The 15,533-nt window shown below is 48.5% G+C and overlaps 1 protein-coding gene across 4 annotated transcripts in view; it reads left to right on the top strand.

Moving 5' to 3' along the window:
* The window catches only part of gba1 (glucosylceramidase beta 1), a 61,218-nt gene extending 48,193 nt beyond the window's left edge, over positions 1-13,025 (top strand). For 3 of the 4 annotated variants that reach the window (XM_063041757.1, XM_063041759.1, XM_063041758.1), the window contains exons 10-11: positions 6,744-6,860; positions 11,892-13,021. In XM_063041757.1, the coding sequence (XP_062897827.1) occupies positions 6,744-6,860; positions 11,892-11,997 (223 nt within the window). In that variant the 3' untranslated portion in view covers positions 11,998-13,021. Of the gene's footprint in view, positions 1-6,743; positions 6,861-11,891 lie in introns of all 4 variants that reach the window. The other variant, XM_063041760.1, reaches the window with a different exon arrangement.
* Positions 13,026-15,533: the final 2,508 nt, after the last annotated feature.

Genomic DNA, 15,533 nt, shown 5'->3' with positions numbered 1-15,533 from the left:
TCCTTTGCAAAGTCTGTTCCGGGGACGCCTACCCTGAAGAAGTTTCAATCTTCTCTTCACCAGGAGACCTCCCCCACTCCTCCCCCTCTGTGATCTCTGCTGCCCTCCAACTCTTTGACCACATACTTACTCTCCCAGACTCGTATTCCTGGGAACTTGTACTTGCCGCCATCTTGTTCCACGTGGCTTCCAGCTCTGTTTGGCATGAACACGAGTTCCTCCTTCCAGTTATATAAAAAAATCCTCCCCCTTCCCTTGTCTACTCCCCACCTTGGCCTCTTACCTCTTCTCACCAGCCGATCACCTCCCCCTGGTGCCTCTCCTCCTTCCCTTTCTACCATCAGATTCCTCCCTCTCCAGCCTCTTACCTTTCCAACCCACCTGGCTTCGCCTTTCAACTTTTACCTTTCCTTCTCCCCCCCGCCACAACTTTTTGTTCTGGCTTCACCCCACTCCCTTTCCAGTGCTGATGAAGAGTCTCGGCCCGAAACGTTGACTCTTTATTCCTCTCCATAGATGCTGCCTTGTTAACGATCAAACTACAAAGGTCAGATTTTCTTTTGTTTAATCAACTTTACTTTCACTGCTCACGTTCAGTTCATGAGGGCTGCTGTCTTCCTACCCACAATCTCCTTCCCCTCCCCTCTCCCCCAATCACGCACGTATACATAACGGAGAAAGCGCACAGAGTACTCTTCTCTGACACACGTTATTTGTAGTTGTTCTTCTTTGGGTCACCATGGAAAAGCTCAAAATAGAGCCAAATAAACAGCATTGTGGATCCCTTCAGACATCGCAAGGGTTTCGCCTGTCTGCATACTCCGTACATCTCTTCGGATCCTTTTTGGTTGCCAACAGTGAGGTGAAAATCTTCCCTCTTCTCCCGTCGGTACAATAAAATGTCCCCTTGAGTACCTGCATCAGGGAGATTTCCAAGTGAGGCATCACAGGTGACAGCGAGCCTCAGTGAGCTATCTTTTCCCAGCTGCTGAAACTTCAAGTCTACTTTTTCAGAGTGATTTCTACACACCATCTTGTTTGCCTCATGTAACATTCATACTGCGGCATTTTTTTTGTGCTGGATGCCAAGTTGCAGGCATCAAACATGATTTTGGGTCTGCTCTGCCTTGCCGCCCACAGAATCTGATCTAACTTTGACCGGAGTTGTTCAGCTTCAGCTTCACTGAGGGGTGCATCCCGTTGTGAGGCACATGAGGATTCCATGTGGATTGTCTGAAGGTTCTTGGTGCAGTTGTACTGTTCTGTCAAAGGCAAGGATGTCCACCCTACATAGCAGAATCTGTCATGTTCCTCCCATCCAACCTGAAACATAGAAACATAGGTGCAGGAGTAGGCCATTCGACCCTTCGAGCCTGCACCGTCATTCAGTACGATCATGGCTGATCGTCCAACTCAGAACCCTGTACCTGCCTTCTCTCCATACCCCCTGATCCCTTTAGCCACAAAGGCCTTATCTAACTCCCTCTTAAATATAGCCAATGAACTGGCCTCAACTGTTTCCTGTGGCAGAGAATTCCACAAATTCACCACTCTCTGTGTGAAGAAGTTTTTCCTCATCTCGGTCCTAAACGGCTTCCCCTTTATCCTCAAACTGTGACCCCTCGTTCTGGACTTCCCCAACATCGGGAGCAATCTTCCTGCATTTAGCCTGTCCAATCCCTTTAGAATTTTATACGTTTCAATCAGATCCCCCTTCAATCTTCTAAATTCCAGAGAGTATCAGCCTAGTCGATCCAGTCTTTCATCATATGAAAGTCCTGCCATCCCAGGAATCAATCTGGTGAACCTTCTTTGTACCCCTTCTATGGCAAGAATATCTTTCCTCAGATTAGGGGACCAAAACTGCACACAGTACTCTGGGTGTGGTCTCACCAAGGCCTTGTACATCTGCAGTAGTACCTCCCTGCTCCTGTACTCGAATCCTCTTGTCAGCATATCATTTGCCTTTTTCACCGCCTGCTGTACCTGCATGCCCACTTTCAATGACTGGTGTATAATGACACCCAGGTCTTGTTGCACCTCCCCTTTTCCTAATCGGCCACCGTTCAGGTAATAATCTGTTTTCCTGTTCTTGCCACCAAAGTGGATAACCTCACATTTATCCACATTAAATTGCATCTGCCATGAATTTGCCCACTCACCTAGTTGAAAGGCTGACTTTAGATGAGGGATAACTGTTCTGGCAAAGTTTTGTGAGCCTCCCCATATGAAGTAATCTATAACAGGCAAGTATTCCAATCACATGATATCCTGAATCTTGCCAGTAAAAAACAGCTGGATCCACTTGCGACATCTTCCCACATGTTTTTAACATTATTTCCTTGACGTTTTTATACCAGTAGAGTGATGCTTCTGCTAGACCATACACACACTTATTGAGTTTCCACAGTGTTCCTTCACTTCTGGCTTCAGGGGTGAGTTTAATGTAAATGTCGCGTGACAGCTCCATTCCCTGTAAGAATGTGGATGTTATGTCCATGCAATGGAGTTGCCAATACTTTTGACATATCACTGGGAAAAGTAGCCGGAGAAACTCTGATGCACATGTTGGTGAGTCTTTTTGGAGTTCCCCTATGTTCAGTTGCTCAAAACCTCTAGCCACCAGGTGTGCTTATGGTGTAATTCCTTCAGAGTGCACACCCATCTTGTAGACACTGTCTTTTGGCCAATGTCTCTGACTTCATCAAATGCTCCATTATTTCTCCAACAACTAACTTCACCCTGTTTTGCAGATTCAAACAATAACTCCTTAGTGACTAGGACATCTTCATCTTGATATTTCTCCAGTCTGATCTATACTTGATTCTGTCTACACATGACATGTCGACTGACCCTGCGATGCCCATGGCAATTCAATTTGTATCAACTTTTGCTTCTCCCAGTGGCTTTGCCAGCTTGTCCTAAGACTTCAGCTTTGTATGAGATACCAGTGTTTTGGTCTACAAATCTCACAGCTTGTCCTGTTTCGAGACTGAAACTTCCAAGTTGTCTTTGCACTTGTGATCATTTCTGTTCAGGCAAGTCTCGTGAGTTGCCAACTGCACTCTCTTCCTCACTGCCTGCACCCCTGTTGAGCAACTCTGTTGGCTGCACTCTCCGCATCCCAGTCTCTGCTCTGTGACAGCGTATCAGGTAAGTGCTTTTCATGTTTTGTGTCATTCTCCATGGAGCAATGATGGTCTTCAGTCCGTGCTTTACATAGTCTGGAATGATGCACTCTCACGTGTGTATCTCCATGTCTCACGAATACCACAACTCCATCCCGACCAACAACAACTCCAGGACCTTTCCACTCTATACAGTCTGCTCTTTTGTCCCCTGTAGGATGTATTTCTCAGCTGTAGGACGGACCTGTGCCCTCAGTTCTCTTCGAATTCTCCGAATGCTCTGATTCACTGAAAGCTCTCCTTAATGCATGCAGTGCTGACAAGTTTCCCAACCCATTCACTCCCTGTAGTGCCCTCTAGAGGAGGTGTCCTGCCAACCAGTTCAGACGGAAGGTTTGGATTCTGGCCAAACACAAGTTGAGATGGGCTATAGTCATGTACATTGTGCTGGTATTCTTCAGCAAGAGGGCCCAGTCCCGGGCCGTGTTCCAATCACAGCCATTGCTTTTCTTTACCTTTATTACTTCAGTAAGTGTTTGATTGTGTCACTGCAGAAGTCCATTTCTCTAAGGACTGTATATTGCTGTTGACTTTGTTTCAATGTTGAAGTTCCCTGCTCTCTCTCTCTGAATTCATCATTATTAAATTCACCACCATTATCACTGATTACTTTCTGAGGTGGGCCATGCACACTTATCCAGGAATGGATGAAGTCTTTTTACTATCTCTGAGGGCCTCTCTGTATTTACAATGCTACCAGCACTGAAACATGTGAACTCAGCAATGGTGGGGAAGATACCACACTCCTTGCTCCCGTTCATGTAGACCTATGGCTCCTGTTCCATTGTATTCAGGTGCTGTTGGCAAACCAATCGCAGGCTTAGGCTTGGGCTTTCCAAACTTTTGGCATATCAGTTATCTGCTTTAGATTAGATTTTGAGAACACTTAGTCCTCTTTTATTGTCATTTAGAAATGCATACATGCATTAAGAAATGATACAATGTTTCTCCAGCGTGATATCACTGAAAACAAGACAGAGCAGGACTAACACTGACAAAACCACATAATTATAACATATAGTTACAGCAGAGCAAAGCAATACCATAATTTGATGAAGAACAAACCATGGACACAGTAAAAAAAAATAGTCTGAAAGTCCCGAGTTGATTGACTCCCAAGTCCCCGATAGCAGGCGGCAAAAGGGAGAAACTCCCTGCCATAAACCTCCGGGCACTGTCAACTTGCTGATACCTTGGAAGCAGCCGACCCCAGCCGACCCTGAGTCCATCTGTCCGAAAACTCTGAGCTTCCGAGCAGCCTCTCCGATACAGCCTCCCGAGCGCCATCCTCTGCTGAGTGCCTTCGACCTCTCCCCGGCCACTGAAACACACAAAGCCGAGGATTTCGGGGCCTTCAGCTCTGGAGATTCCGGTTACCACACAGCAGCAGCGGTAGCAAAGCGGCATTTCAGAAGTTTTCCAGGTGTTCCGAATGGAAGTATAACCTGCATCTCTGTTCCCTGAATGCCTGAGCAGTTTCTGGAGTCTATCAGTTGAAGTGTGTCCAAACTGCCTGCGAAGTTTGAGCAACACTTTGCGTTTCTCATCTGGGGTCATGTTCTCTGTGACAGTTAGTACTTCATTCTCACATTAGTTCTCAGTAATGTCTTTATCTAGAATGGTCACACAGTAATGTCCAGGGCCGGTGAGCTGAAGAGACTCAGGCTGATGAAACATCGTTGCTTGGTCATTCTTCATATCCAGTACTGCTCCTGCTTTCTTCAGGGAAGTTTGACTCAAAAGTAATGGAATGTTCACTGGTACCACCTGTGTTTCAATGTAACATTTTGTCTGCCCTATTTTGGCAGGAACTTTCACTCTTTTGATGGAACGTACAATCTTTCCATCTTCAAATCTGAATGCTTTGTAACTGGGTGTATCTGCGATCACCGGTTTCTGCACTTCATTCTGGTTAGTTTACTTACAGAGCCTTCAAGCCAATTTTCTCCACACACTGTATCAATAACAGCAGATTCTAGAGATTCCATCTTTCGAATCTTTGCCTCAGATCTCTCTGCATTTGTAAGTGATTCCTTCACAAACAATGTGATATGGCACTCTTCTGCATCTTCAGATTTGTTGTTTTCTTCGGTTAGCGTAACTTGTTCGGTTCTGTGCAGACTGTTTCTTGCCCAGTGGTAAATGCTTCGACATACCGCACATTTCGATCTCCTACCATACTTGTTTATTGGATTTGTGCCAGGTAATGGTGATCTTGTCTGGTCCCTCTGGGACCTATGCTTGCTATACTCTTGTTTCTGCTCAGTGAAGTTTGCCATTTCCCGACTCAAGCTAATTCCGACTGTTGTCTTGGCGGCCTTTTCTCCAAAAATCCCCTTCAGTACCAATTTTAAAGATGCACACGTAGGTTCTGTACATGCAGTTAATGCTAGCTGTCTGTCCTTGATGTCTAGACATGCAGCATCCAACAATTTAAAAACTCATACAGCATCAAGAAGTTCCATTTTGTATTTACGCACATGACTGTACTTTTTTGTTCAAATTCAATAATATAATCAGCCATCTTTCTAGAACTGTCTCTGGAAATTTTGTCAAAGTCTGAATATGCCTCATAAATCCAATCCTTTTCTTTCTTCAGAAAAATGGTTAAGTGTATTTATTAGTGTAGTCATACCGTCATCTTGGTTCAAGTCTTCCACCGAAATTCCCATTGCAGTCTCTCTTGCTTTCCCAAAAGAGGGAGCACAATTGCAAGGATCTCCTTTTTCTTGAGCTCCGTAACACAAGTCCATATTCCAATTTCATTTTACTAGCTTTCATAAGGCTTGCTCTCACCGAATACCGGCGAGGTCCTGGAACTGGAAACCATCCTGTGCCACCACTGTTAACAATCAAACAACAAAGACAAGATTTTCTTTTGTTTAAAGAACTTTACTTTCTCCGTTCATGTCCAGTTCACAAGGGCTGCCATCTTCTTACCCACAGTCTCCTTCTCCACCACCCCCCCGCACCCATGCCCGTAACAGGGAAACTGCGCTCCACAACAAAATGCCTACATGTAGCCCAAATGAACAGAACTCAACAGCCTGACCTGCTGAGTTCCTCCAGCATTTTGGGTGTCTTGCTCTGGATTTCCAGCATCTGCAGAATCTCTAATGTTTAGGAACATTCATCCATTATCTGCCCCTATGTAGTTTCAATGGGACAATATCAGAATGTCCCACACCCAACGATTGGTTTCACTGGCCACAAGGTCTCAGTTGCAGTTAAATTGTGTACAGGTTTTATTTCCTAAAAAGACTGGCTCTCGTTTGAGTTAATCCATCATTAGGCTAACCATGATGTCGTTACTGCAGAATGATTCCTAACAGACTGAATTACCTCTACCTACACCACCCCGTGCCGCCCCCCCCCAACAGCCTGACGAGGCAGTTCCTATCTGGTTCCCATGGGATGGGGTTTGGTCGGAACGCCAGTTAGTTAAACAACCGCTGGGAATATGCGAACGGATATTGGGTCACTCTGACAGCCCTCCCCACCCCCAGCGCGGTAAGAGTGAAGGACCTTTGTTTAAAGTTCCTCTCTCCTCCACAGTAAGTTTGTTCTAGAAGGCTCACAGAGGGTCGGCCTCGATCTCAGCATGAAGACCGAGCTCAACACGGTGGCTTTTCTTCAGCCAGATGGGACTGCAGTTGTCATCGTGCTGAACTGGTGAGAGTCATCTCCTTCACAACCTCTGCAAAGTGTGCGCACAAAAGTACGCACATGCACACGCATACACACGTATACACACACGCGCACACAGGCGCTCTCTCACCCACATCCAAACGAAAGCCAAGCCAAACGAAACAGTGTGCCACCAGGGCCAAAGTGCAAAACACAGTGCCGTCAGCACACTGCACATATAAGGCAGCAACAATACACATACGCAAAAACGTCCACACACAAATGCACATATAAAGGACCCAAAGTATTGTTGAGGATCCATACCACCCATCTCACAAATGTCTTTAACCCACTACAGTCAGTACAAGAGCCAGACTGGGTAACAGCTTCATCCCTCAGGCTGGGAGACTAATGAACACCCTGCCACCACTGAGGTCTCGTCACTAGGACGACAAGCTGTTTACTGTACCGTTTACCTGTGCTACACACTACATGCACTTTGAATTATGTTTTATGAACTTATTTGTGGGAATATTTCGATCCATGTGGATATGTGTGATACACGTTTTGTTGGTCAGTGTGGTTGGGAGGAATGTTTGGTTGTATATATGTAAAGTCAAATGAAAATCAACTTGAACTTGTGAATATACACACCCATGCACAATTTCACACTTAGGTTCACACAGAACTTGTATGCAGCACGGGAGCGTGGCTAGCATAACAGTAGCCGTTAGAAGATTGGGGTTAAGTTTGTAAGTTGGAAAGTTAGGGTTAGTAATTTGTGGGCATGCTATGTTGGCGTTGGAAACGTGGTGACACGCAGGCTGCCGCCAGCACATATCAGTATTAGCTGTTGACTTCAGCAATACATTTCACTGTGCGTTTCAATGTGTTGTTGGCCAAGGGCCATGTCGTATAACATGGGCGATCATGGTCTTTTTATAGAGGAGAAATTTTTCTTCTTCTAGGAAGCTTCTTTCAACACAGGTGACCCCAGCCATTAACAATACTCTTCAGAGATTGCCTGGCATCAGTGGTCACATAACCAGGGCTTGTGATATGCTCCCATGGCTTCACATGATTGGGGTGCGGGGTGCTAAGCAGGTGGTGCACCTCGCCCAAGGGTGACCTGCAGACTAGCAGAGGGAAGGAAAGTTTCACACCTCCTTTGATAAAAATGCATCTCACCCCTCTACTCATTGTTCGTGACAAATAAAACTAATTTCTCCAGACACACGTTCTCAAGCAGGAACCTAAAAATACTGAGACACGTGTACACAAACATCCATACGTGTCCACACGTTCTCACAGGAGCACACACACGCTCACTCTTTTCCTGTGAGTCTGTCTGACGCTCTCTTATGGCGAAGGGGAAGAAGCTGTTCTTAGTCAGATTCAGGATCAGGTTGACTATCATGGGCATTTGTCGTGAAATATGTTGTTTTGTGGCAGCAGTAGATTGCAATACATAATAAATATTATAAATTACACACACACACAGATATATATTTAAAAAAATATATACAAGCAAGCCTCTGCAGCCTCCCAGAGGAAGAACCAGTCGCCATCACAGCAGCAGATATCCAGCAATGGGTAGCAAGTATGAAGAACTGGACATCACCAGGGCCTGACATGACCCACGCCTATTGGCTGAAGAAACGAACAGCATTACGCACACGGCTGGCAGCTCAAAATGAACCAGCAGCTTGAAGCAGGCTCTCAACCTGACCGGCTAACTCAAGGAAGGACAGTACTCGTAAAGAAGGGTCCTCACAAGGGACAATACCATCAAACTATCACCTGCCCATCAACAACATGGAAGTTCCTATCAGGCATCATAGCCACCAAGCTGAAGGATCATGTGTGTAAATTCCTGAGCCCTGCTCTGAGGGAGATTGGCAATGGAACCAGAGGCTCCAAGCACCAACTAGTGATAGACAAGGCAGTCATGCGAGACTCTAAGACTAGGCAAATCAACCTAAGCACAGTCTAGATCAACTACCAGAACGCGTACGACTCAATACCCTACACATGGATCCTGGAATACCTGTCTCTGTACAAGGTCAACATGACGCTAAGGACATTCATCAAGAACTCAATGGGCCGTTGGAGGACAATTCTAGAAGTTAACCCAAAGCCAACAGCACAAGTGACCATCAGATGTGGAATACACCAGGGTGATGCACTATCATCTCAAAGAGTGGATATGGGTGCAGGTTCAAGAATGGACTGACCATCAGCCACCTCCTGTACATGGATGACATCAAGCTGTATGCCAGAAATGAAAGAGATTGACTCACTAATCCATCTGACAAGGGTGTACAACAGAGGCATGGGATGTCATTTGGACTGGAAAGGTGCAACCGGATGGTAGTGAAAAGAGACAAACTCATCAAGTGTGAATGAGTCGAGTTATCTGAAGGCCACATACCAGATGTACAGGACAGCTACAATACCTGGGAATCCTACAAGCGCACGGAAGCCATGATGAGGACACAAGGAAGGCCGCAACATCCAAGTTCCTCCAAAGAGTGAGACAGGTCCTAAAAAGCCAGCTGAATGGGAAGAACAAGATCAGAGCCATCAACCCATTCACCCTACCAGTCATCAGATACCCAGTTGCAATGGTGTGCTGGCAAAGGAATGAACTAGAAGCTGCTGACATCAAGACCCTGAAACTACTAACAATACACGGAGGATTCCACCCAAAGTCCAATGTCGAGTGACTGTACACCCACTGGAATAAAGGAGGATGGGTACTTGGAAGTGTCAAGGCCACAGTCGTGGAAGAAATGCGAAACATCCATGAGTATGTCAGGAATGTGGCCCCTAAGGGCGACCTGCTAGGAGAGTACCTCAGGCAGCAGGCAGGGGACATGGAAATGGAAGTGGGTGAAGCAGAGCCAGAGGACCAGACCCAGAGGCCATGACAGGACAAGCCACTGCACGGGACGGACCATCGCTAAATATGAGAACTGGCCGATGTAAGGAAGTCCTACCAATGACTGGAAATGGCAGGGCTGGGGGATAGCACAGAGACGCTGCTCGTGGCTGCAGGAGAACAGACGCTGAGCACAAGAGCAATAGAAACAGAGTTATATCACAGCAGACAAGACCCAAGATGCAGACTGTGCAAGGAATCTGCTGAAACCATCCATCACATAGTAACAGGGTGCAAGATGCAGGCAGGGACAGCATACAGTAGACGGCACAACCAAGTTGCAGGAATTGTGTACAGGAACGTCTGCACTGAGTATGGATTGGACACTCCCAAATCCAGTTGGGAAACACCCGAGAAGGTAGTGGAAAATGACAGAGCTAAGATCCTGTGGGATTCCAAATACAGACCGATGAGCAGGTACTGGCCAACCAACCAGACATAGTCAGGTATCTCCTCCCTGACGGTAGCAATGAGACGAGGGCACGTCCTGGGTGACGGGGGTCCTTCGTGATGGGTGCCGCCTTTTTGAGACGTCACCTTTTGAAGGTGTCCTCGACCGAACAGGCTGAGTTTGCAACTTTCTGGAGCCCTTTCCCGTCCTGTGCAGTGACCCCTCCATGCCAGACGCTGATGCAGCCAGTTAGGATGCCGGTAGAGTGTGAACGGACATCACCTTTTAAGGATGTCCTTGATGGTGGAGAGGCTGCTGCCCATGATGGATCTGGCTGAGTTTAAAACCCTCTGCTAAATATACAGGTGCACGTACAAGGACAGCTTCCATCTTCTAATTATCAGACTCTTGGCCTCATTATGATCTTGCACCTCATTGTTTACCTGCACTGCACTCCCTCTGTAACTGTTACACTTTATTCTGCATTCTGTTGTTGTTTTGCCTCGTTCTACCTCAGTTATAGTCGGAGTCATACTTCATTGATCCCGGGGGAAATTGGTTTTCGTTACAGTTGCACCATAAAAAATTAAATAGTAATAAAACCATAAATAATTAAATAGTGATATGTAAATTATGCCAGGAAATATCACTGGCCTTACGAATGAGGTTGTTGATTCTGTTGGTGTCTGCTACCCTCAGCCTGCCCCAGCACACAACAGCAAACATGATCGCACTGGCCACCACAGACTCGTAGAACATCCTCAGCATCGTCCGGCAGATGTTAAAGGACCTCAGTCTCCTCAGGAAATAGAGACGGCTCTGACCCTTCTTGTAGACAGCCTCAGTGTTCTTTGACCGGTCCAGTTTATTGTCAATTCGTATCCCCAGGTATTTGTAATCCTCCACCATGTCCACACTGACCCCCTGGATGGAAACAGGGGTCACCGGTACCTTAGCTCTCCTCAGGTCTACCACCAGCTCCTTAGTCTTTTTCACATTAAGCTGTAGATAATTCTGCTCACATCATGTGACAAAGTTTCCTACCGTAGCCCTGTACTCAGCCTCATCTCCCCTGCTGATGTGTCCAACTATGGCAGAGTCATCGGAAAACTTCTGAAGATGACAAGACTCTGTGCAATAGTTGAAGTCCGAGGTGTAAATGGTGAAGAGAAAGGGAGACAAGACAGTCCCCTGTGGAGCCCCAGTGCTGCTGATCACTCTGTCGGACACACAGTGTTGCAAGCACACGTACTGTGGTCTGCCAGTCAGTGCACTGTGTAATGATCTGATCTGTATGGACATACGTAAGATAAGATTTTCACTGTATCTTTGGGTATCAGTGGACATGGAGAGGATATTTCCTGGTAGTGGGGGAAATCTAGCACCAGAGGGCACAGTTTTGAAATAGAGGGACGTCCATTTAGAGCAGAGGCGAGAAATTTCTTTAGCCAGAGGATGGTGAATCTGTGGAATTCGTTGCCACAGACAGCTGTGGAGGCCAAGTCATTGAGTATATTTAAAGCAGAGGTTGTTAAGATCTTGATTAGTCAGCGAGTCAAAGGTTACAGGGAGAAGACAGGAGAATGGGGTTGAGAGAAATAATAAATCAGCCATGATGGAGCAGGACAGACTCAATGGGCCGAATGGCCTACTTCGCTTCCGTGTCTTATGGTTTTATGGGCATCTTGGTATATCAGATAAAAGTAAACCGATAAGATCTCAATTACCTGCTTTCCTATTCCAGGACCCCCAATGATGTTGACTTCCTGATCTGGGATCCAGAGAACGGCTACATCCGAGCCCATTCCCCTGCCGACTCTATCCAGACGTATCTATGGAAACGGCAATGAGTGGGCCAGATATAAAGAATCTTCCTGATGCACGGTGACATTCTAGGAAGGGGTTTGCTCGGGTCTGTCACACTGCTGTCAGAAAGACCTGTTTGATTCACTACAGCAAGTTCTTTCCTCTTGAAAGCTAATTGCCAAGCTCGACGAACACCACATCAAACTCTTCCAACCTGAGCTACTAATCCTTCACCACCACACTAAATATTCTTTTTTTCCCCCTAGGGTGTCTAAAGCAAGCAGTGATAGGTATAAGGTGAGGCGCTGGAGCTTTGGAGGGCTCCTAAAGGGGAGATTTTTATTTTCATACAGAATTCAAATGTGCTGTGTGAAGATATGGCGGAGGCAGGTAATCACATTGCACTTAAGTCTGAATTGCCGAAGAATAGAAGGCATGTAAATGAGACTTGTGTAGATAAGTTCAGCATGGATATGATGGCCTGAAGGGCCTGTTTCTGTGCTGTGCACACCTTCTCTGTTCAGAGGTCATTAGATCCCTGCTGGGCTGGTGTGAACTCGCCGGTGCCCTCCCCTCAGCAGTTATATTTTGCATTTAGAGCCAAGTTTCAGGTTAATCATGATCCTTTGGCATAAGGACTAATACACCTGTTCAATATCGATGCCTGTTTGTAGCCGGGACTTGTATAAGTACTCAAAGACCTTTGTCAAATTGTGCACTTGAGGGGTTGTCTCACATTGTGTGTAACATCTTTATGTATTTTTTCCATATTTACCAATGCTTTTTAATTTCAAGAAAGATGATTTGATATTAAAGTTACTGTTGGACAGTGCACATTTAATCAAAAGCCATTTGCCTTCGTTGCATATATTTTACGTTATTAGAGTGTATCACGGTGTTTAAATTAATTATTGTCCGGGTTCGATATAGCCAACTTGCTCGGAGTCTGCCCTTCTTCCCATGATGCAACGGGAGGCTCACTTCCCTTCATTCCATGGTGCAAAGAAGCTTTGTTTCCCTTCCTCCCATGATGCAGAGCAGTGCACAATCCTTGCTTTTTAACATTTCAGTGTTTATTCTGTTGATAAATATTACAAAAATAAACACATCACCCCAGTCACCCTTTTCAAAGGAAGTATTGTTACTCCATTATATAATTTGAGTACATCAGCAGATGCCATCTGTTATATACGGATCTATTTCTTTTCGAGCAATGACCTGCCCCTCCCCCGCCGCCTTAGCTCTACTTTTGTTATGTTGTCTGCATATCTCTCCCCCACTTCCTCTCGACCCCTCTCCCCTCCTCTCTACCCCTCTCCCCTCCTCTCTACCCCTCTCCCCTCCTCTCTACCCCTCTCCCCTCCTCTCTACCCCTCTCCCCCCCTTCCTCTCTACCCCTCTCCCCTCCTCTCTACCCCTCTCCCCCTTCCTCTCTACCCCTCTCCCCTCCTCTCTACCTCTCTCCTCTCTACCCCTCTCCCCCTTCCTCTCTACCCCTCTCCCCTCCTCTCTACCCCTCTCCCCCCTTCCTCTCTACCCCTCTTCCCTCCTCTCTACCCCTCTCCCCTCCTCTCTACCCCTCTCCCCTCCTCTCTACCCCTCCTTCCTCTCTACCCCTCTCCCCTCCTTCCTCTCTACCCCTCTCCCCCTCCTTCCTCTCTACCCCTCTCACCTTCCTTCCTCCCTACCCCTCTCCCCCTCCTTCCTCTCTACCCCTCTCCCCCTACTTCCTCTCTACCCCTCTCCCCTCCTCTCTCTCCCCCCTTCCTCTCTAACCCTCTCCCCTCCTCTCTACCACTCTCCCCCTCTCTCCCCCCTTCCTCTCTACCCCTCTCCCCTCCTTCCTCTCTACCCCTCTCCCCTCCTCTCTCTCCCCCCTTCCTCTCTACCCCTCTCCCCCTCCTTCCTCTCTACCCCTCTCACCCCTCCTCTCTACCCCTCTCCCCCTCCTTCCTCTCTACCCCTCTCCCCTCCTCTCTCTCCCCCTTCCTCTCTACCCCTCCCCCTCCTTCCTCTCTACCCCTCTCCCCTCCTCTCTCTCCACCCCTTCCTCTCTACCCCTCTCCCCTTCCTTCCTCTCTACCCCTCTCCCCTCCTCTCTACCCTTCCTCTCTACCCCTCTCCCCTCCTCTCTACCCCTCCCCCTTCCTCTCTACCCCTCTCCCCTCCTCTCTCTCCCCCTTCCTCTCTACCCCTCTCCCCCTCCTTCCTCTCTACCCCTCTTCCCCTCCTCTCTACCCCTCTCCCCCTCCTTCCTCTCTACCCCTCTCACCTTCCTTCCTCTCTACCCCTCTCCCCTCCTCTCTACCCCTCTCCCCTCCTCTCTACCCCTCTCCCCTCCTCTCTACCCCTCTCCCCTTCCTCTCTACCCCTCTCCCCTTCCTCTCTACCCCTCCCCCTTCCTCTCTACCCCTCTCCTCTCCCCTCTACCCCTCCCCCTTCCTCTCTATCCCTCTGCCCTCCTCTCTACCCCTCCCCCCTTCCTCTCTACCCCTCTCCCCTCCTCTCTACCACTCTCCCCTCCTCTCTACCCCTCTCCCCTCCTCTCTACCCCTCTCCCCTCCTCTCTCTCCCCCTCTTCCTCTCTACCCCTCTCCCCTTCCTCTCTACCCCTCTCCCCTCCTCTCTACCCCTCCCCCTTACTCTCTACCCCTCCCCAATCCCCTCTACCCCTCCCCCTTCCTCTCTACCCCTCTCCCCTCCTCTCTACCCCTCCCCCCTTCCTCTCTACCCCTCTCCCCTCCTCTCTACCCCTCTCCCCTCCTCTCCCTCCCCCTTCCTCTCTACCCCTCTCCCCTCCTCTCTCTCCCCCTCTTCCTCTCTACCCCTCTCCCCTCCTCTCTACCCCTCTCCCCTCCTCTCTCTCCCCCTCCTTCCTCTCTACCCCTCTCCCCTCCTCTCTCTCCCCCTCCTTCCTCTCTACACCTCTCCCCTCCTCTCTACCCCTCTCCCCTCCACTCTCTCCCCCTCCTTCCTCTCTACCCCTCTCCCCTCCTCTCTATCCCCCTCCTTGTTCTCTACCCCTCTCCCCTCCTCTCTCTACTCCTCCTTCCTCTCTACCCCTCTCCCCTCCTCTATACCCCCTCCCCTCCTCTCTCTCCCCCTCCTTCCTCTCTACCCCTCTCCCCTCCTCTCTCTCCCCCTCCTTCCTCTCTACCCCTCTCCCCTCCTCTCTCTCCCCCTCCTTCCACTCTACCCATCTCCCCTCCTCTCTCTCCCCGCTCCTTCCTCTCTACCCCTCTCCCCTCCTCTCTCTCCACGCTCCTTCTTCTCTACCCCTCTCCCCTCCCCTCTCTCCCCCCTTCCTCTCTACCCCTCTCCCCTCCTCTCTCTCCCCGCTCCTTCCTCTCTACCCCTCTCCCCTCCTCTCTCTCCCCCTCCTTCCTCTCTACCCCTCTCCCCTCCTCTCTCTCCCCCTTCCTCTCTACCCCTCTCCCCTCCTCTCTCTCCCCCTCCTTCCTCTCTACCCCTCTCCCCTCCTCTCTCTCCCCCTCCTTCCTCTCTAACCCTCTCCCCTCCTCTCTCCCACTCCTCCCTCTCTACCCCTCTCCCCTCCTCTCTCTCCCCCTCCTTCCTCTCT

This window comes from Mobula hypostoma, chromosome 2, assembly GCF_963921235.1.
Source record: "Mobula hypostoma chromosome 2, sMobHyp1.1, whole genome shotgun sequence".
Taxonomy (NCBI): Eukaryota; Metazoa; Chordata; class Chondrichthyes; order Myliobatiformes; family Myliobatidae; genus Mobula; species Mobula hypostoma.
This window is presented reverse-complemented; position numbering and strand designations above follow the sequence as displayed.